Source organism: Accipiter gentilis, chromosome 7 (assembly GCF_929443795.1).
Source record: "Accipiter gentilis chromosome 7, bAccGen1.1, whole genome shotgun sequence".
Classification (NCBI taxonomy): Eukaryota; Metazoa; Chordata; class Aves; order Accipitriformes; family Accipitridae; genus Astur; species Astur gentilis.
In genome coordinates this window covers 33,585,628-33,613,530 of record NC_064886.1, presented here as the reverse complement: position 1 = coordinate 33,613,530, position 27,903 = coordinate 33,585,628, and the positions used below count along the sequence as shown (strand labels likewise).

The window sequence follows — 27,903 nt, the reverse complement described above, 5'->3', positions numbered from 1 at the left end:
TATTATCTAACTTCTACGGTTGCCAAATACTTGACCTTAATAAGGAAACCAATTACAAAATACTTCCTTGTAGTGCTATACAAAAGTTATAAAATTAAGATTCTATCAACCACTTTTAAATATTCCAATTTTCCAACAGTGCAGTTTTCCACATCTTTATCACCACTGAACATTTTGAAGATAAAGTAGAAAAAAAAAATAATCAGCAAATTAGATCAAAATGTTTTAATCTTTGGATCCCTTTTTTCCTGTGGCCTTCATATACATATCCAGACACAAATGACCAGGTTCCTATTTCAGCATATCAAAAAGTTGTAACTAGTCATTCAGAATTGGCAAAAAAAGTCCATACTATGTCATTTGTGACTTCACTGCCTTAGAACCAGAGCCTTAATGTCTCCAAGCTATGGTCTATCAAAATGCAAACAACTTCAAACACTAAGAATTCTTTAAATTGCTTATGTCTACAGGTATTACAACAAAGTTAACATTTCAAGAATTGACAAATGGAGACATAATTTTGTCCCAGGCATTCCAGGAGAATCACAAAACTCATGTGCCTGCCTGGTCCATTATTAAAAAAAGTTAATATTTATCGCTAAGTAAAATTAATTGCAAATTTTGACATATGAAAATTTCTTTTCTCCTTATTTGAAAATACCTCCTTAGTTTGGTCAAATCCTGTGATATGCCAGAAACTACAAAATCAAATTCCTGCAGGAGAAGTGAAGAGTGTATCCAGTTCCATGTAATGGAAGAATGTTTTCAAATCTTCATTATAGTCCAAATATAAAAATCAAACGAGTAAGCCTGAAAAGCTGCTAAAGAAAAAAAACCCAACTAATTCAGTGTTCTTCAGCATATCAACTTTTGCAATAACACAGTATGTTTGCCGACTTAAAAATGTTTATTCTTTAAAAAATTAGTTGCTTTTTATACAGCTATACAAAGTTCGTAATGTTTCTTTGGCAATGGGATATAATGGAATTTTACAACTATATAAAAAGTTTCCTTTGCCTAAGAAACAGTATTTACTGTGTGTACATATTTGACTGACAAAGCAAGTTTCCTACTGTCCAGCACCCTAGTTGATAAAAGTACAACTATCTCAAAAGGGATATTACAGGATTTCCAAAAAACAACCTTCAGTGGATCAAAACACTCACAGTATCGACGGCCTTCTGCATACAATTGTCCTTACAACTTGAAGCAATTATCAAATACAGTCTAGTAATAAGAAAAATCCTTTCAGTGATGAAAAAATACTTAAACTCCATCGAAGTACTGCTTTATAATTAACTATACATAAGAAATTACTTATCCTTCTGTCTCAAATATATTTAATGCTCACTGTTTTCAAAGATGGCCATTTTTCAAAAGTAACTGCATTACACCCCTTTGAAATTAAATAGTTAAATCCCAGTGCTGGTGACAAGTATACAGCAAATTAACTTCATTCTTTGCAGAGATTGAAACTAATTCTCTGGATCAAGAAGATCTAGACGTTCACCCGGTTTCAGCTTTCTTGTAGACTATGCAGCAACTTTGTTGTCTTTCTAGAGGGAACAACAGTAGAACATTAAAATTGATTTTGCAAAACAAAAATCACAAATTAATCTGGGCAACAGCACTGGGAGAAGATGCGCTGTGATAGCTACTTCCCATCTTCTGCAAATCAGAAAGGAGACCTCCCTGTGTCATCAGGTTATAGATCTGGTAAAAAACACCCTCGGTCTGGTACAAGCTGAGGCAGCTTGTCACTTTGACTAGATGCGTGCCACAAATCCTCCATCTTTACACCACCTCCTACTTATCTGGAAAGCTGTGAAATTCTTTCATTCAGAAATTCACATCTTTGACCTTCAACCCATCATTTCAGTTCACGCTCAGCTACCAAAAATGTCTTTAAATCACAAGACTAAGTCTTGCAAACTAATGAAGGAATAACTGAGGGACAGTCAGAAGTCTTCTGTGATAAGGGTACCCACCTCCTTTTTTCAAAATTAAAAATATTTAAATCTTCAAACAGATCACAAAGCTTTTGTGTTGAAAAGCTCTAACTGCTCATGCAGTAAACTAGCAAAAAAAGTTCTTCTGTCCCAGTCAGAATTGTAAAAGCCTGTATTTACTTGCACCAATCTGGTTAATTATAGTTGTTACTGGTTCTAAACAGTACACCAGTATTATTTCTGCTCCTTAACAAGCTAACCTTCATGTTGAATATACTTAATGCCAAGAAAAATGGCTTACACTGAAATTATTAAAAGATTTTGGTTTGCAAGCAACTGGACTCTGCACCCAAGATACCACTAGCACAGAATACATCACTTTAACAGCTGGGGCTGACAACTTTGTCCTTCCTCTGAATGGCTGGTAGGAAGGAGGGTTAAGATCTTCAACAGGAAACGGAGAAATGGATGTCTTAATAGTGTTGCAAAAGCAACAAATTGCATAACTATACCATAAAGGAAAATTCTGCTTTTTAGCCATCATAGGTCTTGCGGGACACATTACTATTTCTATGCTTGCGTGATTATGAAAGCATGATTGTACATCAGGTTACTTCAGTTAGCAGACTTACATGGTGGCTTGTGCATAATGCTTAAAGGAACTTTAAACTTCATTCATATTTAACTAAAGTACCAGTACTTATTTTAATCTTTTAAAAACACTTCTTCTATGGGAAGGACAAGGGTGTTTTCTTTTGACGCTTTCATGCCCTATCTCCCACAGTTCCTTTTTCCTGAATGACTTGCTGAAAAAAGCCAATCCTGCCTTAGCTTTCCCAACAGCTATTGGATATAATTATGTAAAGTTATAATTAAAAAGAGAAAAAAAAAGAAAAAAAAAAGATTTGTAACAGGACCTTACAAAACTCAAATATTTTTTTATCTTCTGTTTTGCAAAGGGTCATCACTATGCTTCAGTAAATTGAATTACTTTATTTTAGGAGTTATATAGGATCTTAGAAGTCTACAGGCTTCGTGCCAACTCATTTACAAAGAATTCAAAAAAGTTTGTTGCACACTAGAAGCAAGTTAAATTACTCTCTCTCAATCTTTAAATTTTAAAATATTGCTTAGAAAAATGCTTTTACACACCACACCCCCCTCCCCCCCCTTCCAGCTATAGAACAAATATTTAGGGCATGTGAAGAAAGATAGCTTTAGTTTTGGTTGCTGTCAATAGTCAAATGATGCTATAGCTAAAATTTCAGCATTAATGGACTTTAAGTAGCTCAGAGTACCTGTAAAATACTATTCAAGAAATTCTAGTTCAACATCAAATGTAAAAGCTGGAGGTTTTTTACCAGTAGTTTCCAAGAACAGTGGATCAGGTAGGTCATAGTAACATTAAACGTATTTTACCCTATATTCAAAGTCAGCAAACTCCCTGCCTCCACGACCTCCTCTGAATCCACCACGAAATCCTCGGGGGGCAGTGAAGCCACCTCTTCCACCTCCTCTTCCTCTTCCACCTCGGAAGCCAATCCCCCCTCTGCCTCTGTACCCTCCACGGCCACGATTGGGACGCAGTGGTATTCCAAAGGTCTCTGCATTTAATCTTCTTTCCTCAGCCCAAGTGGGTCGCCGTTCTCTGCCACACAAAAGGAACAAGACTTGCTTTAAAACACACTTCAGAAGGAAGACTGCCTGGCTTAGAATAGCCAGAAAGCCCACGAAATGAAAAATGATGCTTTAATCACATTGCAAATCTCCACATTATCCCTTTCTGCAAAAATCTAGGTGTCTGCCACAATTAATTTAACTCAACAAAAAGGGATGTGTTACAGTATCATTAACTATATATTAATAATGCCATAACTTTCCCATATAGAAAGAAGTACACAGTCTGTATCCTCTGCACACCATCATATAATAAAATAAATAACACTGCCTGCAACTTAAAACAAGAAACAGAAAGTAAGAGTTTGCAGCTACAGCTGTTATTTTATCTAGCTGTCAGTACAACAAAACAATCCCCCCACTGTAATTCAAAATAGGTCAGCAATCCACACCATCTTGTCTTATAAAAAGGCAACAGCAAAAGATAAGCTTTAATTTTCCTGACATGCTATCTTCCCATTCAAACACTACTGTTATGTCATCTGCTTAGAAACCATTACCAAAGCACAGTCATAATTGATTTAACTAAAGTGGTAATTTAGTAGCAAAACAAAACAAACCCACTTCAGTAAATCTGGAAACGAGGTTCTAGAGTACATACACGAAATTCTAGAAGCTTGGCTCTAAAACAACATTTTAAATGTCTTCCTATTAAATGTACTGCACTTGCCCACAAAGAAATATTGTGCTTCACATTCCTGTTTTATTTTTGCCCACTGCATGTGGAAATAAGCTTTACTCGCTTTCGATTCAGAGTTGACTGTAATGAGTAGTGCTGACACTACTTTATGACAAAACATGCATTAAGTAGGCTAACAAGCTTCCCCTTGCAGGCCATACCGATTGTCATCGCAGGAGATGTTATCAAAGAAGGATTTGGTTTTGTCATAGTAGCAGTTGGGGCCAAGTGGATCTTCCTCATCTGCATTCCCTTCGCTATTTTGGGTATCAACACCTGAGTCACCTTTGTCTTCTCCATTTACAGGCTTCTCTGGTTTCTCAAGTTTATCTTCTGGAAAACAAAAAGTAAACAGAAGCCTTTCAGACCATCATACTAAACAAAACCATCACTGTTAACTTATTCCCAGACAGACACACACAAACTATACTGAATGCTCAAAAAATACAAAAACTGCTCCTAAATTTAACATGGAAGTCAAATAATTTGACACATAAATTAGGATGTTTTGCTGCTGCTGTCTGTAAGTTTGATATCCTCTATATTCCCTGTGGGTTTAATTAAGAAAAAAACCCCTGTGGTAGAATGAATTTGATAGCCATCTATTTTCTAACCTCCTACCTACCTCCTTTCCAGACTTAAAAACTTCAGTCATTCCTCATAAAAGCCACTCCATGTTTTTGCTCATCCCTGTTGCCCTTCTCCTTTGTCTTTTGGCTTTGCTGTTATCTCCTTTGAGACAGAAGGCCATCATTCAAGATATTATGCCATGAACTGACTTTATGATATACTTCTTTCCTAATAATGCCTGAAGTTGAAATTACTGTTTTGACTGCTACTGAAAAAGCAGCTGATGGTTCAACAGAACTAGCTATTAGTCTTAAAGTCTCATTCCTAAATGCTTACAGCTAAAATCTCATGATGCTGTGCATAAACTTCAGATAACCAGCTCAACCTTTCCACAACATACACACACACACGCGCGCGCAAAAATTACCACTGTCTCATAAAATATTTCTATAGCTCCTTATGGTTAGCTTTCCCTTTCCTCTCTACTATTCTGAAAAAAAAAAAATATCAGTATCAACAGCAAACTGTCAACTCATTTCAAAATGATACAGAAAATGAGGCAAGCACCAAAGAACAAATCCTATGGGACTCGACTGGTGGTTTTTCTCTACACTGAAATCTGACCATTTATTCCTACCTTTTATTTCCCAGCTTTTAGCCAATCATTTACTGAAACAGGGAACTCCCTATTTTAACCTGTAACATTTTTGTCCAAAAACAGCAGCAACAGTGTAACAAACAGGTGGCTGGTCACAAGAGAATGAGGTAATTAAAACAGAAGCCTGCTAGAAAACAAAAGTAAAGTGCTGGCAGTATGGATTTGAACTACTCCTGTGTTCCTCTGGAAAAGGGCAAAAGCAAAGAAACGCTAGAAACTTTCCTAAATTGAAACTCTCGTGCATCCTCCAGCAAAGTTCTGATCCCAAACTCATGTTTTTGTGATTGCTTTTGGTCTATTAATAATTGAAGACATAAAATAAGGGTTTTCTTTTATTGCATCTTTTAAAAGTAAACTCGCACTACCGGGACCTCCACTCAAATAATCTGCATTTTTAAACCAACAGACTTGTTGGAACATGACATACGATATTTGCTAGTTAAAATTCCTTCAAAACTCAAATATTAACCCAAATATTTAACTAAATAGATGATCCCAGTTTACTACTACATTGATTTTTTTACTTTTTTCTTTTAAATGACTGCAAACAAGACTTAGTAGGATACGCTCGTTAAAAGTTGTTCTCCAAGGTAGGACTAAAACAGCAAGATACATTTTTTCCATGCTCAAATCTAGAGCAAAAATGGTTTACCTTTTAGTTTAAGTTTATTATGAAATTCTCTATCAATTTCCTCCTTGTTGAATTGTGCATTTGCACTTTCAAAGTCAAAGTCCTTCTCAAACTTCATTGGACCATCCCTCCTAATACCAAATCTTCCTCGGCCCCCTCTGTGTCCTCCACGGCCTCTCCGTGCTGACGGTCCACCTGGAACTGAAAAGAGGGAAATTCTGTTCCGTTTTGTTTTGTGGATTGGTTTTTCTTTGAGGATGGTGGCGGTGATTGTTGGTTTTTTGGGTGATTTTTTTTGCTTTGTTTTTTTTTTTTTTTTTAGTTCCTGGGATAACAGCTTGGGATTTCATGCATCCTCTTCCTGCATTTCTGTTGTTAAAAGTCCTATTGGGGCAGCTTGTAATTTGTAAATTCACTTACAATAATTACAACAGTGACACAGAAAGCATAATAGTACTAAACTTGTGTACTAAAAGATTTTCTAGAACTCATTAAAAGTTTTTGGAAGAAGAATTATAATGTTAGTAGTTTTTCAGTGAAGTATTTTTGTAGAAAGGTAACAGGTTTTATTTCATGCTATTGTGTTCATAAATCTATGAATCCTCCTTGGTTTTGCATTTTTATTCAAATTGCTTAAAATAGAGCAACCAGAAAAGACTTTTCTCTTTAATGTTGATTTTCTGTCCTTGTATTATTCTGGCCCAATACAAAGTTACTAGAAACAATTATGTGAAAGCATTCTAAACACATAAGTCTTTATTACTGTAATCTGAACTGCAAGATTTCTGGATGTTCCAAGCAAAGTCCTAGCACTTTGCAAACTATACACAATGCTGTATTTTAGCAGACTTTTAAAAAACTTAATGAAGTCTGAAAACAATGATAACTATTTCTCAAAACAAGATTTACCAATTTGTCGTTTGTTTTCATTTCTGAGTTCATTTTCAGATCTTGAAACCTTGTGTGCTTCAGCTAAAGTTGGAAATAAAAAAATTATTTGTTTATCCAATTAGGTATTTTTGATCATACTTTTGTATATAGTTATATAGTTCCGATTTCAAAAAAATCCAAACCTATAAAAGTAAACCACAAGTTTAACTCAAAAGAAAAATTCAGAATATATGTTTGAGTTTAAAAGGAAATATATATATTCCAGGTCTCTGCTGGCCAGTCTATCAGTAGTGGACAGCAGGAAAATTCCTACACATTACCCTTAAAAAGATCATTTCATATGTGTATGGAAGAAAATAAGCTGTATGACAATTATCCAAAGCTACCTCGTCTGTGCTCTTGATTCTCTAACGATTTTTGGCTAGCAGACACCAAAGGTCTGGCTGGTACAGGACTCCTCCTCCCAACTGGTGCTGGAGTAGCCAAGTGGGCTGAAGCTGTTTGTACTGCTTGTTCCATGGTGGGGCTCCTTCTCAGATGATCTATCTGAGGGCTTGAACGACCTGGGAAAAAGACAAAACAAAACCGAAACCCAAAGAGTTATTTCTCACCTACAACTTTGAGTTACTCGTCTGAACCAATCTAGACTGACAGGTTTATCTGCCTTACCAGTCAAGACAGCTGTGTCCAAAGAGCAAATAAATATTTCTGCACCCTCAGATCCACTAATCCAGAATGAAGGATATTTAGCAATTCCCCTTCCCCTAGTCTAAAAGAAAAAAATGGGTAGGACAATTAATCCCTACCAACACATCTGTGATGTGCATTTAGCTGTGGAATGAATTTTTTTGATTGATTGGAGGTGAAAATACTCTTTCTGCCTCCCTGGAAAGCCAAGTGGAAAGTGACTGCTCCCAAAGGCAGAGATACAGTTACAATACTGAAATTTCGTTTCATCTAGTGCACTCTGTTGTATGATCACCACAAGATAAAAGAACAGTGATGGCTAGTGCCAGGCATAATGCAGATGGAGCAATGAAAGCCTCCCCACAAAGTGCTGTTCATACATTTCAATTTGCAGCATGAGTGACTGGAGCCAGACGCGTGTTTAGAACAGAGACATTTGATCTGGCCAGACAAGTTTATGATACCATATAGGTAAATCTACTAAGAAATTAGAGTAAGACTCAAGTCCCAGTAAGTAAAAGAAAAGAATATTGTCGTATCCCATAAAAAAGCTAACCAAAAGGAAAGAAAAAAAAGAAAAAAAGAAAACAAACAAACACCACAAAAAAAACCCCAAACCCAACCACACCACACTTAAAAACTACAAAGATGACAAATATTTTTAAAAGCAAACACACACAGAGCAAAAGCTTGTTGGTGCCCCACAGGAAATTTTGTGGCAGAATGTATGTTCATCTGGAGAGTATGTCATAAATTAACCCAAGAATCATACAGGTTTTAATTTCACCTACAGAAAACCAAGCTACTCTTTCAACAGAGAAACAGTAAATGCTCAGAATACTTTTTCCCCTTCAATTAATGCAACAAAGCAGAACCTATATTTGGTAAACCACCCAACTAATCCTAGACAGAATTCCTAACTGGTATAAAAATCTGAACTAGATTTTAGGAAAAAAAAACCTGTTTGCTATAATTGTTTTGCCTTTTAACACAACTGCATAACCTTAAAAATAGCATTAGGAATATATCCTAGCACACACTTTTACTTGCAGCAGTGAAGAGTGGAAGAGCAGGAAATAATATCTTTCGGATATTGAAGAGCAATCTTAACACATTTGCATGAAAAGTGAGGGTGAAGGTGCTCAACATTTAGTTTCTTTTTTCTTTGCCACTGAAAAAGCATCAAGAATTTCCTTTTTGCTTCTACTTTCTTTTTCCAATATTATACAAACTACCCGTACAGTTTCTATTACTATTAAGCTGACTTAACTGTCCTGTCACTATCTCTACAGGCAATCAGGTCTGCTGTTAATATTTTTTTGTGTAAATATGCATAAACAAAAAAATACCATTAGGAATAAATATTTAAAATTGTAGGCCGAAGGACTTCACAATTCAAATCAGCATGAAGTATCTTGAATTTTGTCATGCTATCAATAAAACTAGGTAGTGAATTTCCATATACACCTATTTGCTAACTTTATTAAACTGAAATAAGTCCTACTCCTCAATACAGACGCTTTAAGGGTAACACCAAATGTGTTGCTAACAGTTACCTATGCAGCATGCCAAGATGTAAGAAGACACATTTAAAGAGCAAGTACAAAGACTCTCAGTGCTTTCTGGTTTTAATACCAAGTGTTTTCATGACAGAATTTAGCTGTTCGGTTAGCATTTCTGGCAACCATCTAAGTCACACAGGCACGATTGGTCAAAAAAGATCAAAGAGCTATTCTAAAAGATTTACCTTGAGACATCTGTGGTTTTAGTGATCTTGCATCTGTTGTAAATGCAGAACCAACTGCAGTGCTTTGGGACATGCTAGTACTGGCTGAAGAGTCTGTTCCAAAAGATGTTAAAGAACCTCCTGCTTTGAAAGAAATAATATAGTTGTAAAACCTGGTTTAGACTTTTTTCTGGTTTTTTGGGGGTTTTTTGTTTTTTTTTTTTTTTTTTTTTTTTTAAAATAGCACTAAATGATTAGTGAAGCAATATTAACCAGTTATTTTAGGATACACATGAGTTTGACCTTCCCATGCACTTCAAGTTTAATGTAATGTACGTATTTGTAGTGAGTTTGTAAGACAGTAATATCTTGATGATTTTTATCTAAAAAAATAAAAAAATAAAAGAGCACTACTAACTTTAGTATCACAAGTATTAACATAACATAGTCATGACAGCATCTCACCAAATAGTAAACAAATGTTATTGGTATGGACTTCCACTTAACATCTTTTAAACAAAAATATGACTGTCACATCTTATTAACTGATATCAAGTTATGGCCAATTCTACAGCCCTCCTTTCAGATGGCTAACATTTTTAGTACCAGTTGCCATAACAGTTACAAGAATGTAAGTTCCTATGTGAAAAACCAAAAGGCGAAATAAAAAACTTTAAGGGAGAAATGAAAGTTGGTGAGTCTCAGAGGGCATCTGCAGTATAAAGGAACAACTAACCCATGCAGCTCACAAATACTTAAAGCATGTACTTTGTGTCACACTAACACCTCATGAATAGCTAGAGGACTGCACTGGCACACAGATTGCTGAATGATCCAAACCCTTGCTTAAGACACACACCACTTGGTCAACCTGGGATACCAGATATCGACAGCACAGCTATGGGGCTTTTGTGGAGGAGCTGCCTCTACCACTTGTGAAATACAATGAATATAGTGATTATATACGAAATAGAATGAATTAACGAATACAGGAACCTTTCCCACCTTGTCCCTCTGAGACAGGGTGTTTAGTTCTCAATCACAATTGCTTTGATTTGAGCTGCAAAGACTATGAAAAACTCTACTTTTGAGCTAAACTGTGGAACTGATACAGACTGAAGACTCTAGATCTGCCCTTAGGATAAGATGTTGATGGAATATAAGCATCGATTATTGTCTATGCACACACACACAACTTCACTTATAGGAAAACAGCAAATAATAAAAATGAACATACCAACTCCAACAGCGCCAAACTGCTGCCCCACCAGCGGGCTTGGACTAAACTGACTGTATGCAGGCATTCTGCCAAAAGGACCATAGGACCCCACAGATTGGAATGAAGATGTAGTCGAAGATCCTAGTGAAGACTAAAGATAAAACACACTTGCAGAAATTAATGTTTACACAAAAAGTAGGAAATAGTTCTGCAAGGCAAGAAATGCAGAAACTCTAAAACTATTTGTTAAATTTACCCTAACACCACCACCATGGCTAATATGGATGCAAGACCTTAACATTCAGAAAGCTGCTTCTTTCAGTATCAAGAATTTAGCAGCTTTAACACAGAAGCAAAGACAGCACAAAAACAATGAGTTACACACATTACTCTGCATGAAAACTCAAATCAGTTAGCAGAAAATATTTTTACAGGTACATGTACTGTTTAGAAAGCACTTTTACCCTTCCGATATCACAAACTTTTGACAACAGTACCATAAAATTTTACAATCTTTTCCCTAGAACCTCACATACCAGATTCTTTTGTCAAACACGCATATAAGCTTTTGTTAGCAAACTTGGAAAACTTATCTTTTTCCCTCAAAATTCAAAACCCACATGAACAATGAAAGTTCCAAACGTAACAGAGGAGAGTGGGGTTATTACTATTATTTGGGTTAGCAGTAATGCAATTTCACAGCTCTCAACTACCATTGACAGAAGGAGTTGCACCAAATTTAGCAAAAGACCCTAGAGGATTGCCAGGGTACTTGATAAGAAAGTATCAAGAATTTTATCTTACACAATACTTAAACATTAGAAACTTAAACGCTTGAACCTAGAACTTCCATCTTGCTCTCAGGGATGATTTTAAGACAACCCACAAGCACAAATCAACAAGCCAACAAATTTCAGAGATCAAAAATAACTAGCACTGTCAGCCCATTTACTACAAAATAACAGGTTAATTAACCCTGAAGGCTTCAAGCTGTAATTTGCTTTCCCTTCAGCAACCAAATATTCCCATTTCAAATAACTGCCCTTTAGTATGAAGCCTTTTTAAAAACACATAGCTAGACGAAACACTTTTAAAGTCATAGTCAGCCAAAAAAAAGTTGAACATTAAAATCCAAAAGAAAACAAAAACAAACAAATGAAAAAAAAAAATCATTAATTATTTGGAGAGGTTTCAGCATCTACTCCATTTGACTTATAGCAAGTCTGATCTCTCCAAGTAGTCTTGCATACATGTCGTAAGCCAAATACCTTTCAAACAAGGCAGCAAGGTCTACCAAAAGTCATTAGTTGTTTTTGAAAAACTGGCAGCTTTGGCATTCAGTGCATTGTGCTAGAGTCAGATTTCAGTCTTGATTTTCACAGTTAAAGACACAATTCAAAAGAGGAAAATGTTTCCAGAGTTCTTTACATTGGGTTGTGAACTTTACAGCAACAAACATTTTAAACACTCAGCTAGAGAGCACTTAAAGCTACCAGGTTATCTCTTCAGCAACAAACATCTAAAAATATGTTTTGACTTACCTGAACAATAGCAGGATCCTGTGGCAAAGAACACTGAGGCTTTGGTGGCTCACAGACAGTTAGGTCTTTAATGTCACTGCCACGGAATATAATATACTCAAAGACTTCATCACGAGGTGGTATAGGTCTATCGGTTGGTCTATCTTCTGTACCGAAAGAGCGAACTGCAAAATTGGGAAGGAAGAAAAAAAATAAACACATCCCACATTCAACAAAAAGGTTTAAAATATACTGCAGAGACCAGCAGCTTTAAATAAAAAGAATAAAATTTTGTTGAGCAAAAAAACTTATTAGATAGGCAGCATATTCTTTGCCATTATCAACTGCTCAGACATAAACAAGTAATTTGATCTTACAAATTTCAGTTAACAAAAAAAATCAAGTAGAAAGGCACCTCTTCTGTTCCTTACTGAGACATCACTTACACCATCACTCACATGTTGAATATTTTGACTGTTTTGTGAGGATAAGGGGAAGCAGCAAAGCAGTTTTTTGCTGAGTTAACACTTTTGGGACATTATAGGAAGAGGAATACCAACAAAAGCCGGTCAGTCAGTCCTGTGAATCAAGGACTACATGAGTTTACATATTTCATATTCTGCACATACATATCAGGCAAAAGAAAAGCTAACACTACTAGAAACTAGAATATTAAAAATTACTGAAAACAAAGTATTTCTCAATAGATTCAAGGTCTGAGTCAAGATTTAAATAAAAATTAGGAATTCTGTGGTATGTATATACAATTTTCACTAAGCAAAATGCATTCTTCTTGCTGGTGTAAAGTTCATATGATCTCTGTCAAATTAAGTAAACTCACTGGGGCATAACTATCTTCCTAAGTAGGCCTGCATAGTGTGCAGCATACCAAGATATTAAATTTATTTGTCCGTACTTAGCTGAATTCCAACAGTTTTCAGATTGCATAGTGATGAAGCTCATCTTTGTACTACATATCACTACCACTGGACAGCATCACTTTACTTTCACTACCCTCTCAAAGACTTTTTCTCACCTTAAGACTGCCAACCCTATGTGAATATAAAATGAAACAAACAGACAAAACCTGAAGAAAGGTCTCCACAAGCTAGCGTTTCGTAAGCAAAAACTAAACAACAAATTGAAACCAGAGAACTAAAAAAAACACAAACCCCAAAGCCATGACAATCACATTCTACTGAACATCAACTTGCAGCATCTTTAACAATCCCCCACGATTGTCTCTGCTCTAGCCTTTTAAGGGGTTTTTGTTTGCTTTGTAAGGTACTACAGGTTATACTGAGAAAACAATCATATTTTGCTTTAATTTACCAGAATTAGTTTTCTCTCCATTTTCAGATGCATCAACAATTTGGAGACATCATTAGGCACTTATTTGCAGCCATAAAACCATTAGTCAAGAAAATCAGTTTCCTGTAGAGCTGTATAAGGTGATATTGAGTCATTTCTCATGCTGCACCAACCATCTTCCATCACTGTTGCTTCTCCTCATATAGCATAAACAGAGCTTAAGAGTCAAGTATTACAAATCTTTTTGAGAAGCATAACTCAGGAGCAAAGAGATCAACTCCACACTACAATGAAAAATAACATTAAGTGGTTACAATTATTTTGTTCATTCTTATATCATCTACTGAACTGAATTTAATCAACTTTTCTATTTCTGTGCATCTGAAAGTCTGCTCTGCGTGGTACTATAAAATGTAAGCGTTGTAAAAAGGCACGCACTGTTAAGTGAATTTCAATATTTGTTATAAGATAAATCTGTCTTTTCTTCTTCCACTACTATCTGAAGCTGAAGAATTTGCAGAAATTACAGTAATATGCAATAGCGTAACAATGTTATCAACTGATCATGTGCATTACTGTAGCTCGCTCTGTTGCTTTTTATTCATCAGGTTTTTCTACTTCCCTGTCTTGACTGAGGATCCACCTTCACTTTCTGGCCATCTTACAATCTATTTATTACATAACTAATAAATTAACTTGGCCCTTCATTCCATCATTTGACCTGCTGTCTTGGTAAGTAAAACCAACGTTGATTTTGTATTGGTTCTCTCTATCCCACACTGAAATAGTTGCTCTAGTAGCTGCTTTGTCTACAAAGGTGCACAAAAATGGCCAGAGTGTGACAAGTAAGTTACTGAAGTATTTTACTTTCTAGCTAAAGTGAAGGAACTAAGCAGTAGCAACACCATAAAAAAGGGTAGTAAACTGAGGATCACATCTCACCTTTACATAGAAATAAAAATCTGATGAACTATGGAAGAAATCTGCTTTGAAAGTACTCAAGTAAGAGCTATGCTGCATGGATAAGTATTTTACTATTAACACCAACATCACATGGCACATATAGGAACAGTTTTAACACCTGACAATTACCTTTTTCCATCCTAAACCAAACAACAAAAAGCGAAACACCTAACTTTCACCTAATGACACCTCAAAAGAGGTAAAAAGGATTTTACTGTAAATCAAGAAGAATTTGTCTTGCTATCATAAAATTCCAAAAATATCAAAAAGAATATTTTCAATACCAAAAATTAGAATTCATCTCTAAAAGATTCAGCTGTCTATGCAACACATCAAGACACTGATAAGGTTGTCAATGGTTTTGCAATAAAACACATCAAGAGTTGCTACTAAGAGTTTGGGTTTTTTCTCTACCCCTAGCCTGCTCCAAAGCAAACTGGTTTTAATACAACTTTCTGCAAAATACAAAGACAATTTCATCCAATGAAGATAGCTCTGCTGCAGAGGAGTAAGCAAACTCCTCTGATTTGGGGTTCAACCTTCCCCTCTAACCCCAAAGCAACACGAAAAACCATCGCCAAGTCTAATTTCCTTCTAAAGCAAGGAACCAGAACTGCACGTGCGGTGACCTAAGCAAGTAGTTTAGGGTAAGGGCTGCTTAATGTTCTTGCAGTGTCTATCCCAACTACGTCCTTCAGATAGTGGTATAACATAAAGAGTTGAATGTTACTTTCAATATTTTGCAAAGGAACAGCTATCTTTACAGTTTCTTCTTTCCTAGCTTGGATTAGGATTTAAGATCATCTGACCTCATTAAAGGAAAAAGTCTAGTATTAAAGGTGGGCAGTACAATAGGATTTTAGAAAGAAATAGCTGTTACCATAGTTTTGCATAATCACAAATACTAAGTTGCCAGAGTATCAAAACCACAAGGTATTGGAGCAGCAGCAGTCTTACAGCTCTATCCAGCTGTCTCTCATGGTATTTCCTCAGACTATACATCCTTCCTCCAGAACATGGTGCAGTGGTTCATAGATAGCAAAATACTGAAGAGTGAGAGCAAATGAAAATAAGCATGTGAAAGAGAACGTAATCTTATAACATTTACCAGGACTACAGAATGTAATCTTATAACACTTACCAGGACTATGGTAAATCCATTTTATCTTACCTTGTCAATTTAAGTGTGTTTTTTTGTTTTGTTTCATGGTGATTTTTTTTCCTTTAATAAGTTAAACTGGCCTAGGGACTTGCAAACAAAAAGGCAACCATCACATGTCAAAGGCAAACTTATTTTTTGTCAGTGTAAATACACACAATTAAGTAGAAAGAAACTAACACTGTTGAGCCTAACAGGATTCATGTATGTGACTTTATGCCCAAGTAGCTTCACCAATTTCATATATTGACCTGCAAACAAATCTGTGTACAGATTTTGACTGACTTCAATGTTACTACTACATTATATTTTAATGCATATTCCTATACTATGCTACTATAGCATCCAAGGAATAAATTGCAACTTTCCCTAACAATTAACAGAAATGATTACCTGTTGATTAACACAGAAAAATACTGTGTTAATCAGAACCCAGGCTGTATCTTCTACTAGCAAAAGAGGACTCTGTTCCCATATAATGCAAGTTATTGCAAATAGGTAGTTCAGTCACTGTGCACAGTACTGACACAATCTTATCAGCCTTACTTCATATGTAACATACATACACATAACCAGTCTTTCCCCACTCTTAAGGCACACATGAGAAGCATGACGACTAAAATGAGACCACCACTACAAGAACAAGTCATTTCAATTGCCATCTCTCCGCAAAACATCACAACCCTTTCTCTCTAAACATGCCTAAGATACCTGCACGCCACATTACAGGAAAAGTATTAACATGAAGGACCCAGCTTGTGGCAGGCTCTTATCTTCAGAACAATTAATTCAGTCTGCATTCCCTTACTCATAGGGATGGTGAGTTCACAAGGAGATAGATATGAGGGAAGTAATTAGGAGTGGGCTTTGACAAGAGGAATTTTTCTGCTGCAACATGCTATGTACAGGGTTGGTTTGGCACACATGCCCTAAACCTCAAGACACAAAGGGAGCATGTCACTTAACTGACTAAAAAATAACATCACAAAAACTTGATAAAAATTTAACCCTTTCCTTTCCTGCTCTCACCCCTGAACTGTAAGAAATGCTCAAGTTTTCACAAGAATTTAACTTTCTTCTGTCTGCATTTCTGAGTCTTTCCCCAATTAATACTGTTTAAAAGTCTAAAAGAAAGGGAAGTTTTCTCTTTCGTGTCATTTCCCTTCATAGTCATTAGACTATGGCAAACACTATTACAGATAGTTGAAAATGCCAAAAACGCTGGATGTTTAACTACTTCTTAAATTACTGAAAGCTAATTTCATTAATATCTATTAATTATAATGATTCCAAATGCAACTCTCAATGGTCCAGCTGTTAAGTGAAAACTGGTGCATTATACCAGAGAGACAATATACAATTTTCTGTTTCTTATATTTGCATGCCTAAGGATTCCCTACTGTTGGCAGGGAACAAAGCCTTTTCTGACCCAATATGGTTGTTCTTACACAGCTTACCTACATTAAAAATCTATCTCTCTAAATCAGTGCCTTGAAATAGAAAGACATTATGTATTACTAGTATGAAAGACCACATCTAGTTTTTAATGCCACAACATGTAAGATTAAGCACAATCTGTCGTGATTATTCTGTAAGTGCTCCAGGTAGGGCAGCAAGCACTTTACAGCAAGAATATTTTACTTGTAATCGTGGCTTGCAAACACTCTATTCTTAAATTGGTTGGACTTAACGATGTTTAAAAAATTAAGTATGAAATAGAAGTATGAACAAGAAGGACATTCCAAGCTAGCAATCCAAAAATCTTATTTCTGTCTAAAACCCCAGAAGATTTAAGACAAATGAAGGCATTCCACACATGCAACTTAATGAGATTAATCTCAGACTTCAGTTTAGCCCACAGAAGTCCTACTGTTCGGCAAATCTGTAGTTATTCAAGAACAGATTCCACCTCTACTTCTGCACTTTATGTCACAATTTCAGTGATTTCAGTTGGGAAATGAATAATGATAAGCCACCCTGCACTCAACCCAGGTAACAGTCACACAAAACCAGCTACACAGCAGAGCAACTGAAGGCATCCAGTCATCTTTTGGGGCTTTTTTTGTCTCTTTCTGACAGAAAATGTGACATTTGTGGTAGAGATCCACAGTAAACACTTCTGGTTTGAATTCTGGACTCACCACAGAAAGAAGAGCTAACTACTGGCTGATCAACATATTTACAGCTATAGAGAGTTCAGAAGGAAGATCTGCTTCTTTCACATACAGACCTGGCCTTAATTAACCACACGTGTCACCTTACATATATGCTATCATACCACATTCACATGACCTAAGCCATCATTTATTCAGAAACTTGAATACTCCAGAGTTGAGCATTTTGTTCATAAGCACAGTGAACTGTTTTACAGTCTAATACAGTTGTTATCAACTTCCAGATTAATCTCAAGATTTTTAGTTCCAGGTGGCCTAGAAATACTGGTTTATTCTCTTCTGAATCATGACACTATATTACAAAACACACACTCTTCAGCTAACTCAGCCAAGTTTTATTAAAGCAAATTTAATGGTTTAGATTTACATTTCTGATGAGAGCTATGAGAAGAGAGTAGATTAGATTTGGAACTGTAGTTTGATCTATCTTAAATATATACGCTTTGGCAGATATCCCATACCATGACTTAACCACTCTTGAGAAGTCATGCAAAATTGGCTTGGTCAGCACTAAATCTGTCTAATTTAGGGCAAGACTCTCACAAGCTCCTCAAGGATCGGATTCTTATAAGTGTTTTTGTACAAACCTTAACAATCACAGTATGCAACTGGAATTTCTCAACATTTATTTTTAATCACAGTGCTCATCTTTTTCTCATATAAACAAATACTAGCTGTCCCTTTTAAAGAGATAATGCAATTCCAGCAAGGTAGTTTAACCTAAAGGCAACTTTAGAAATAAGTAAAAAAAAAACAAACAAAAAACCCCAACAAAACCAACCAACAAAACCCCCCCACATCATGAAAGCTAAATGCCCCATAAATGAACTATGCAAGCCTGGGACCAAACCTACAGTAAGGTGTTTCAAAGCATATATACAAGAATTTACAAAACAAAGTGATCTACTTCTTAAATAGTAATTGTCGGGGGCGGGGAAGGGGAGAAGATGAGGACCTTAAAGTGACAAGACACACAAACAAGAGTTACCACAAAGGCCAATGCAAGATGAAAGCAAACAAACTGCTGCACAGTATCAACTCCACAGAGCGACTATTATACACATCAACTCTGTAAAATGTAACAGCCTGTCATTATACTAGAATGTTATACCTATCGTATCAAAGAGGAACTGAAGTTTGGAATGCTCTCAGTCCCAAATACTTAATTTACACAAGGGGCAATTTTTCCCTTTACCTAACGGTGGGATAAATTCTCTGCTTTTAACATACGCATTTACATTATTTAGCAAGACTTTACAGAGGCAAAGAGTGTAAAGTAAAATACCACTGAGTTTTGCAGAACCTATTATAAAGAAGTTATTAAAAATTCTGACTTAACTTTTTACCTGAATATTATACGTTCACTGCCATGGCTAATACACTTGTGTTGAGAGTACATTATCATGCGCAAGAAACAGCAAAGACCTTTGGATGACCAGTTTCAAAGACCCTCTTGTTTACTCGCCAGTCTCTTCTCAGTAACACATCTTCCTAACTTTTTTATACATACACACCACACGTTTTCCTCTGCTCAATACATTCTCACGCCAGTGTCTGTACCCAATTTTGATTTACACAGTGCCATACAGTTACCTCCGAACTGAAGAGCTCACGATCAGCTGCCTCTCTGATAACACAGCACTCACAGAACCCCCCTTAGACCCGAGCTGTCTCCTACCCCAGGACGCAGAAGAGTTCAGTCGTCCGCGGCCCTGTACCCTGTAGGTCTGGAATTCTTACGATGCAAAGAAATCCTCCTTCCAGCCTCCCCCTCCAACTCCCTTTCACGCACTAACTCCGGACCGCTTCCACCGCTAAGGGCTTCATACTTTTACTCTATTCAGGACCCCTCTAAGCCCTTGGCTAGGTAACTAGCGTTCCTAGCTCCTTTTCGCGACGGCCCCTCCGCCGCCGCTCCGAGCTTTCCATACCCACGCCCGGAGCCGAGGGAGCAGCCCGCGCAGCGAGAGCAGCGGCCTCCGCAGCGCCGTCGCTCTCCCAACCCCTTCCTCACTTCCACCTCTGCCGTGAGGCGTCGCGGCTCGCCACAGCCCCGCCGCAGACGCTCCCGTCGGGGAGGATGGCGGGAGGACGCGCCTCCGGCCGAAACTGCGCGGGCTCTTCCCAAAGCTCCGCCGAGCCCCCTCGCAGCTGCTGCTGCTGGGCCCTCGCAGGCTGTAGGCCTCCCCCTCGCACCCCGGGCCTCCTCTTCGTCAGAACGCCAGGGACGACTCTGCCGCGGTTTCAGGTTCTTGCTCGATCCTCGACGGTCCCCAGGCCGCCGCACGCACCGCGGTCCCGCTCCCTCCCCGAGGCGTTGCTGGGTCGCCAGGGCCCAGCCCTCTGCTCCCCCACGTCCTTACCCTTGGCCAGCGCCACAGTGGAGTTTTCGGTGTCGATGGTGTACAGGATCCCTTCATAGCGGATCTCGGCCTTGGAGATAAGGCTGATCTTGCTCCCGATGTAGGGCGTCCCCCCGCTCATGGTGCTGGCTCCTCGGTCAGGGACACCCCCCCCCCTCCTCCTCCCCTGCCGAGCGCTCCTGAAGCCGGGGACGAGCAACTAAGCGAGCTCGGCTCACAGTCGTAGTAGGCGCTCTACTCCTCCCGCTTCGAGCCCGACCTTGCGCCGATCCCCCAGCGACGGCTTTCCCTGCGCAGACTCCCTCAGCACACCGCGCACCAAAAGCACCCTGAAGCTCCCAACATGGCCGCTGCCTTCATCTTCCCTCAGAGCCGCCCCCCTTCGCTCCAGCCGCGAAATGGATGCCGGGAGTGGGAGTGATCTCGCGAGAACGGGCGGCCGGGGGCGGGCGGGGGGCCGCTGAGGGGAGGGGGCGGCCATTTGGGCCGCCCGGGAAATTAATTAACTTAGCGCTCTGGCGTGTTCCACGCTTCGCGTGTGGAGCGCGGCTTCCCTGGCGGCGGTGTAGCTCGCACGGCAGGTTGGGCTCGGCTGTGCGTCGTCGCGCTTTCCCTGCCTGGCCTAAGGGTGCTGTGCGGGGCCGGACCGGGGCTCCCCGGGGCCTGCGGCTCCCCGGGCTCCCGCCCAGAGCGCCGGGAGTTTGAGCTCGCAGCTTGGAAACCCCACCCCAGCCGTAGCCTGTGAACACCGGGGGATGTGAAAGTAGGTTTGGTGATGTGGGGTTTTCGGGTGTTTTTGAGAGAGGTCCGAGCCACCTATCACTGAATGCTAAGTTCTTGTGATCCTTAATAAGCAGTTTAGAATCCGGTCATGCGGAGAGCTGCAAAAGTCTAGATGATAACTAACTAGCTCGTATTTCAAGGGGGATTCCGTTTTACTCAGTTGGCAGAGCGTCGAGGTAGTCGCATCTTGCCAAGCAACACTAAGCAACGCAACTGTTGATGAAATATTGACTAAAGTATGAAATGAATGCTGAAAAAACCCACCCTTTTAGTACAAGTAAGGACAAAAAAAAAAAAAAAATCGTGATTTTGAGATTGCACCTAACTTGCACACCTTATGTAAAAATCATAAATGAGGCTTCCTGTTGGAGGCTTTGCCTGTTAAAACATGATCCTGCCTCGGGCCCCTCTTTTTCTATTTGCAGCCTAGAAAATTACATGCAACAAAAACTAACTTCTGGAAAGGGTACTTAATAGCTTTTGTTGCTGCAACTGGACACTACTATGTTGCAAAGATTCAGCAAGTATTTTGTTCAGAATAGGGCTTTGAAACACAATAGCAAGCCAGATTTTTCTGCAAGGGCCTGCATGTTTCTAAATGGGAGCCATGCTAGACTTCTGGAAACTTTATGCCCAAGTTCAACTGACTGTAAAGTCATGGAGGACTTCAGTGCCCAGGGAGCTTTACTGTGATGTGCTTTTAGCATGTCCTGGACTACCCGAAAGATTTGGAACAAAGTTCTTTGGTTAATGAGTGGACATACATGACCATATGAAGTCCTTGGGAGACCACTGTTGAAAATCAGCATTTGTAACTCAGCTCAAAGTAAGCTACTGTTTAGAAAAGTAACAAAAGAGAGGGAGTCTTCCTGACCATTAGAGGTTGGTCTGTGGCTGCTTCTCAACTGTGGCAAAATGACATCTGTGGGAGGAGGTAGAGAGCCTAGAACAATCTAGAGGATTAGCTACAGTCTATATTACATGGTTTACCTGCTCCTGCCTCCTTCCAGAAGGAGATGCATCAGCTTCAGATATGAATGGGGTTTGGAAATGGTTAAAAAGCTTTGGAGGAGGCTGCAGGAGAGAAAGGTCACCATGAGGGGAAGGAGGAAAGGGTGTATCGGGGAGGCCTGGGATACTGACATAGGAGGACAGAGAAGGGGAAGAGGAATACCTTGAATTACAACCACTTGCCCCGAAGACCCATGTGGTTTTGCTTCTGGCCAACTTCTAAGTTTTCCCTCATCTGCCTCTCTCAGAATTGTAGTTGAAGACTCCCATTTATAGAATTAGGGTTTCAAGGGTGTGTGGTGGAACGTGAAATAGAAATGGACATTTTTTTGAGCTTGGGACAAAGTAGATGAGCACTTCAGGAGACAACTCAAGCGAAAAACTGCCAGAGTTTGCTTTTAGGTGTTAACACTTGCAAAGTTTCTGAAACAGAGATGTTGGCCAGAATGAATAAATGAAATAAGCTAGGAATAGAAAAGTATCCCCTTGAAAAACTTTTTACAGGTTAAATTGGAACCTTCTTGATGTCAAATTTTCCCAAGCCTTTCCATCAAGTCCTGTCTAGGTGAGCACAGACAAGTATTTACAATTACAATTAACTTCAAAACAAAAGCACCTAAATTTCTATAAGCCATATATATATATATATAAAAATCCCACTGAAACTGAAATACACAAAACTAAATTTAGACATATTTCTACAACAGCTGTTGGTTAGTCTAGCTATCTTTGTGGTCTCCGATTTGTGGAATTTATAATTTCTAATTCACACTTAAAATCAGCAGTTGAAGGAATATTTTTATAGCATAAAGTGAATTTCAATTATATATGTAAAGAGTTCTGTAAATTCATTTTAAGTTATCTGAAAATCTTATCTAAACCTGGTGGGTACCATTTTAATGTTAAACTTACAATAGTTAAATTGTGCATTTGAATGCACTGAAAGTGCGTATTTGAAAGAAACCCACGTCACATACTAGAAAAATAGTGCTCCTTTCTAAGTGCTTTCACTTCTCTAGATGACAAAAAGATAGTTGTCTATGTCAACTGTTATTACTCCCTGCAGCTTAACTTGGCAGTGGTACTTCTATTATGTAGTGAGTTATTAATGAAAAACTTTGTCTGGAAACAGGGCACAGGGTTTAACAGTGTCGATAAGTGAACAGCAGCTTAATGAATTTGTGGTGGATTTTCTTTCACAGGCAATTTTAAAACCATGTTTGGAAGTTAACTTTCCTAATAGAAGTTCTCGATTTCAAACAAAATATAATCCAGGAAAGATTGCATTTTAAGAGATAGGATGAGATGATCACAGTGGTCTCTTCAATTTTTATTTTTTTTCCTTCTATACATATTTAAGTCCTAAAAATGAAAGAGCAACAAACATGTTCAGAAATATGTTTTTTTATGATAAAAAGCATGTAAATATTTGAAAAAGATTTTTGTAATAAAAGAATGAATACAAAAGTTCACAGAGATTCTGTATTTTACTAAAAGTCTCATTCCCTACGTAAAAGCGCAAGCCCAAAGCCAGTTTCATCAACAAGTTTGTATACATTCTTATGTATGTCATCACTTCTTGACTTGAAAAGAGTCCAATGTGAATCAGTATACATCATGTTTTATTAAATAAAATATTCTATTATACTTCCTTATTCTGTATGTTTATATATATATAAAATGGCTCAATTAAGAAGAGGTGAGTGGGAAGAAATATGAATTCATGTTTTACAGATTACTCACCCACAAATGTACTTTAAAACTGTAATTAAAAGTAGGTAATTTTTAAAGTTTTGAAACCTGTCTTATAAATAATGACTTGCCATTTTTTCCTTCTGCTGGGAAGATTACTTTTTATCTTCTAAAGTTACAAAGCAATAAAGTTTTCCTCCCGGGTGGCTTTTATGGAGACACACAGTTTAATGGTGTAGTGTTAGAAAAATGTATACTAAAATTTTTTTCATAGTCAGGACTAGTTGCAGAATCATATGTCTAACTTTCTGTTCTCTTATAAAAACTGTGGAGATAGTGGTATGCAAATGAAGTCCACGATCAGGGCAAATAAGTGAAGGAAGCATGGAATCTTCTCTAATAAATAATAAAATGTACTCTTAACAAAGTAATATCGGATACATTCTGGTATTTTTCCAACCCAAATGAATATTCTTTATTTTTGTGCAATAGCAAGTTGAGTAATAGGCGACTATGTTTTAATTAAGTTTCCAGGTAGAAACATTTGTTAAAAGTCCAAATTTAATTCAGCTGTAGCATTCCATAAAAGCAATAGTCGGTTTGCTAAGCAAATTTTTGATGTATAGATCTCCTGCTTACACTTAATAGTGTTTTTCATAAGCACTGCTGTGCTTTCACGTTCACTTACTGCACAGTCTCCCATTTACACATCCTGACCACGCCTTTGGGCCTTTGGTACTTCTATGGGCCACTTTATTTAAGAAATACGCACTGGTTTCATTTCAGGAGACATTTAAAAGTCTCCTAATTAAACTGGTGCAACCTATTTTTCATGCATTTTAAAAGTGGTTTATTTTGATTCATCATAAACCTGCTCCTAAAGGTGTAAACAGACAATCAGGAAAAACTACCCTAAATAAAAATGTAACCTACATTGAGAGGGAACGGATGGTAACAAACCAGTTATTAGCAATTTAGTCTTGTGACTCAAGCAAGTTGTATTATAATGTGTGACTTAACAGATTGAGTCTGGAATGGAGAAGGGTTGCGTGCATGCACGCACTGTGAGCCTTTCACTCGTTGCCATCGGTGCATCATCATGCCGTTGAAGGTGGGTTATTCACTGATGCACCTTTTTCAGTTTTGTGGAAAATCCTGCAAAAGCACAAAATGAAGAATGAGTCACCACTTCAGGCCACAGAGCAGGAGCTTAAATACATGCAAGTTTGCAGGCATCCATGCTATCGCAGGCCAGGAGAGACAGCGAATGGAAGCCAAGCTGCTTTCCTCTGGCAGCGTCACAAATCCATGGTGGTTAGCTCTTGCGTGCAAGAACAGATGCAGTGCACTGTGGGCAACAGTTATTCGTAGGGGGAAAATTACTTATTCTGAAGGTCCCATCAAAGAAACTGCCCTGTCATTAGTCAAAGAAATGATGATTTACGGCCCCTGTCTTTAAGTGGTATTACTGAATGCGTGAGGCACACGTGGATGGGAAAAGGGCGTACAGGAACGCAACGGCAGAAGTGTTAGTAACCGCCTCAAATTTCCTGCGGGGATGCTGAGAGAGCACGGTGTATCAGAGCAGCTGCCGTGATGATGCCGAGAATCTTATCTTTGGTTTACAAGCCTTCTGTTAACAGCGTCCACGTTAGGAAACTGTATTCCTGCAACCATTCTTGCCTAGGTAAAGCAGTAACTTTGGACACACACGTCTAAAACTCTGACGCAACCGGAGCAGTGCCCTGCTGAGTGCAGGTACTCTGCGTGCACCTTGGGGTGTCAGACAGCTTCAACAGCACTTGGAAGTTCCCTCCTTTGAAGGACTCGGCGTGCGAGGCAGCTGAGCCGCTGTAGCCGACTGCACGCTTGCTGCCGGTTCTCCCTGAGCGCCGCGAAGGCTGCGCTGGCCGGCGGCAGCTCCCCTCGCGGGGTGCTGCCAAGGGAAGGGCCGAGAGCGCGGTCGCGGCAGCTTCGCCACCGAAAGGTAACGCGATCGAAGGACACGTCAGTTCCCAACCTGCAAGCTCACGACCCTCCGCAGCAGGGCCGCGGGCCTCCTGCACGCCTCAAACCTCCCTCTGCCGCAAGTCCCTACAGACGCGATTAACGGCAGGCTCCTGCCTGGACACGCTGTCGCCCCTCGGCTTCCCGAGGCGGCCGGCGAGCCAGCCCACCGCCCTCTACCCTCACGCCCCCGGCCCTCGCCCTCACCGACGGCCGGGGTCCGCTCCCGGACCCTGCCGGCCCGCGTCTGCAGCAGCGCTGCGGACCTCAGCGGTACCGCGGCGCGGACGGGCCCAGCCCCGGGGCCAGCGAGGACGCGGCGGCAGTCGCCGGCGGCGCGCTCTGCCCCCGCCCCCGCGGCGGGGGAGGAGGAAGCCGGCCCCTCCCAGAATGCCTCGCGCGCGGCAGAGGCCGGCGCGCTTGCGCGCTGCGCGGCCGGCTCCCAGCTCAGCGCAAGATGGCGGCGGGCGCCTCGGACCCCCTGGAAGAGATGCTGCTCTTCTCCGAGGAGGTGGACGAGAAGGCGGTCAGCGACCTGGTGGGCTCCTTGGAATCGCAGCTGGCCGGCGGCCGGGGCTCCGCCGAGGCGCCCCAGCCCAGGACCTCCGCCCCGTCCCAGCAGCAGCAGCAGCAGCAGCCGCAGCAGCAGCAGCAGCAGCAGCAGCACCAGGGGAGCCTAGCGGGGGGCAGCAGCCCCGTCCGGCAGCAGCAAGGGCATCCCGCGCCTCCTCCCGCTCCCGGGGCAGAGGAGGCGGCGGGGTGCCCCGGAGCCGCGGAGAGCCGAGCCCCTGCCCAGGGGCCGCTCCCGTCCCCCCCGGCGGCGGCAGCGGCGGCGGCGGCAGCGGCGGCGGCAGGGAGGGGAGTGAGTGTAAACAGTAGTAGTGTGCAGCAATCACATGGAGCGGCTCTCCTCGGCGGCGGCGGCGGTAGCCCCGCCGCGCCCGCCGCCCCTGCCCCGCCGCAGCCCGCTGCCCCCCCGCCCGCCGGCGCCCCTGCCCAGCCTGTCAACAACCATGTGGCTGCCGGCGCCGCTGCCCGGGACGCGGGGAGCCCCAGCCCCGGCGGCAGCCCGCCCGCCGCCGACAGCGCGCCGCCGCAGCGTGCCCAGACGGCGGCCGCCGCGGGGGGGAGCGGGACCCCGGCGGGGGGCGGCGGGCCGGCGGGAGCGGCGGAGGGCACCACCGCCGCTGCCGCCACCACCACCGCGCCGCTCCCCGGCGAGGCGGCGCCCAACGGGGAGGGCGCCGGGGGCCGGCCGGCGGCAGTCCCACCAGTCAGCAGCCACGGCAGAACCGACGCCGCCACAGCACAGACCAAGCCCGCGCACGGCCCGCTCCCCGCAGTAAACGCACTCAGTAACTCCGCCAGCCCCGCGGCCGTCCCGCCGGGACAGGGCTCGGTCGCCAACTGCGCCCCGCCGGCCCCCGCCGCCGCCGCCGCGGCCCCCGGCGCCGCGCCCAAGCCGGCGGTCAGCGCCGCGGGCGTCGCCAAGGCGGGCGCTGCCCTCCCCGTCGCCCCCGCGGCCCCCCAGGCCCTGTCGCCCCGGCCGGCGCTGGGCGCTGCCCCCAGGATCGTGGCCCCCCAGCTGATCGTGAGGCCGCCTCAGCAGACCACCATCCAGCTGCCCCCCGGCTTCACTATCCCGCCCGGTAAGTGGAACGCAGCCGTCGCGGGCTCGCCGCTCTTTCTAACCCTTTCTTCTTGGCCGAGGGATTTTTTTTTTTTTTTTTTTTTTTTTTTTTGGGGTGTGGGTGTGGGTGTCCCAAAGTTGTCGCGGTGCCGCTGCTCGACGTGCTGGAGACGAAAGAAGAGCCAGCCACCTGTCTGAGGGCGACGTCGGACAAACGGGCTGCCGTTAATGAGGATGTAATTGGTACGGGACGGGCGGTTGGTAATGCAAAGTAGTTACGACTGTTGGCTGACGAGTTACTGGGTTTGTCTCGGGGAGAGAGCGGCAGTCACGGTAAGTTGTTCTGTAGTGGTGTAGCGAGCAGTTGGCGTGCGAGGTAAAAAGCTGGGGTGGTAGCGAAAGGTAATTTTATCTGCGTTTCGAAGGACTCTGTCTTGTGCTGTACTCTTGATAGTTTTGAAAAGTTTTCCTTCTCCAGAGAGTGTCTTCTGCCGTGAATCGGGTGGTAAGATACAGGCCGGTTTGTGTAATTTAATCTAAAATTTGTGATTTCGGTGAGTGTGATGGTGTCGGTCTCCGCTGCATCTGGGCAGTCTTCACATC

The 27,903-nt window shown here is 41.1% G+C and overlaps 3 protein-coding genes across 5 annotated transcripts in view; 1 reads left to right on the top strand and 2 right to left on the bottom strand.

Moving 5' to 3' along the window:
* Positions 1 to 27,903, bottom strand: part of SS18L2 (SS18 like 2) — a 191,577-nt gene that overhangs the window by 2,895 nt on the left and 160,779 nt on the right. The gene's annotated exons all lie outside the window — the stretch shown is intronic.
* On the bottom strand, positions 211 to 20,591 carry LSM14A (LSM14A mRNA processing body assembly factor). Of its 3 annotated transcripts, none has more exons than XM_049806875.1 (10): positions 20,178 to 20,591; positions 12,229 to 12,392; positions 10,706 to 10,838; positions 9,490 to 9,609; positions 7,442 to 7,618; positions 7,074 to 7,136; positions 6,186 to 6,365; positions 4,467 to 4,638; positions 3,369 to 3,597; positions 211 to 1,556 (listed from the first exon to the last, which is right to left on the bottom strand). In XM_049806875.1, the coding sequence occupies exons 1-10, from the start codon at positions 20,296 to 20,298 to the stop codon at positions 1,533 to 1,535; spliced, it is 1,383 nt and encodes a 460-aa protein (XP_049662832.1). In that variant the 5' UTR covers positions 20,299 to 20,591; the 3' UTR covers positions 211 to 1,532. The 3 variants fall into 3 exon arrangements, with proteins under 3 accessions (XP_049662832.1, XP_049662831.1, XP_049662833.1); XM_049806874.1 differs by having other exon boundaries at positions 9,490 to 9,612; positions 20,178 to 20,590; XM_049806876.1 differs by lacking the exon at positions 7,074 to 7,136 and having other exon boundaries at positions 9,490 to 9,612; positions 20,178 to 20,590.
* Positions 26,106 to 27,903, top strand: part of LOC126041341 (transcription initiation factor TFIID subunit 4-like) — a 149,817-nt gene continuing 148,019 nt past the window's right edge. Inside the window, exon 1 of the mRNA XM_049806869.1 lies at positions 26,106 to 27,319. Coding sequence (XP_049662826.1) covers positions 26,128 to 27,319 — 1,192 coding nt within the window. The 5' untranslated portion in view covers positions 26,106 to 26,127. The remainder of the gene's footprint in view (positions 27,320 to 27,903) is intronic.

Excerpts from the sequence above, each read along its gene's own strand:
- LSM14A (XM_049806874.1), bottom strand. The coding sequence starts at position 20,298 with ATGAGCGGGGGGACGCCCTACATCGGGAGCAAGATCAGCCTTATCTCC. Across the intron at positions 4,639-6,185 it reads TAATAAACTTAAACTAAAAG|AAGATAAACTTGAGAAACCA; the intron begins GTAAACCATTTT and ends TTTGTTTTCCAG. Across the intron at positions 3,598-4,466 it reads ATCTCCTGCGATGACAATCG|AGAACGGCGACCCACTTGGG; the intron begins GTATGGCCTGCA and ends TTTGTGTGGCAG.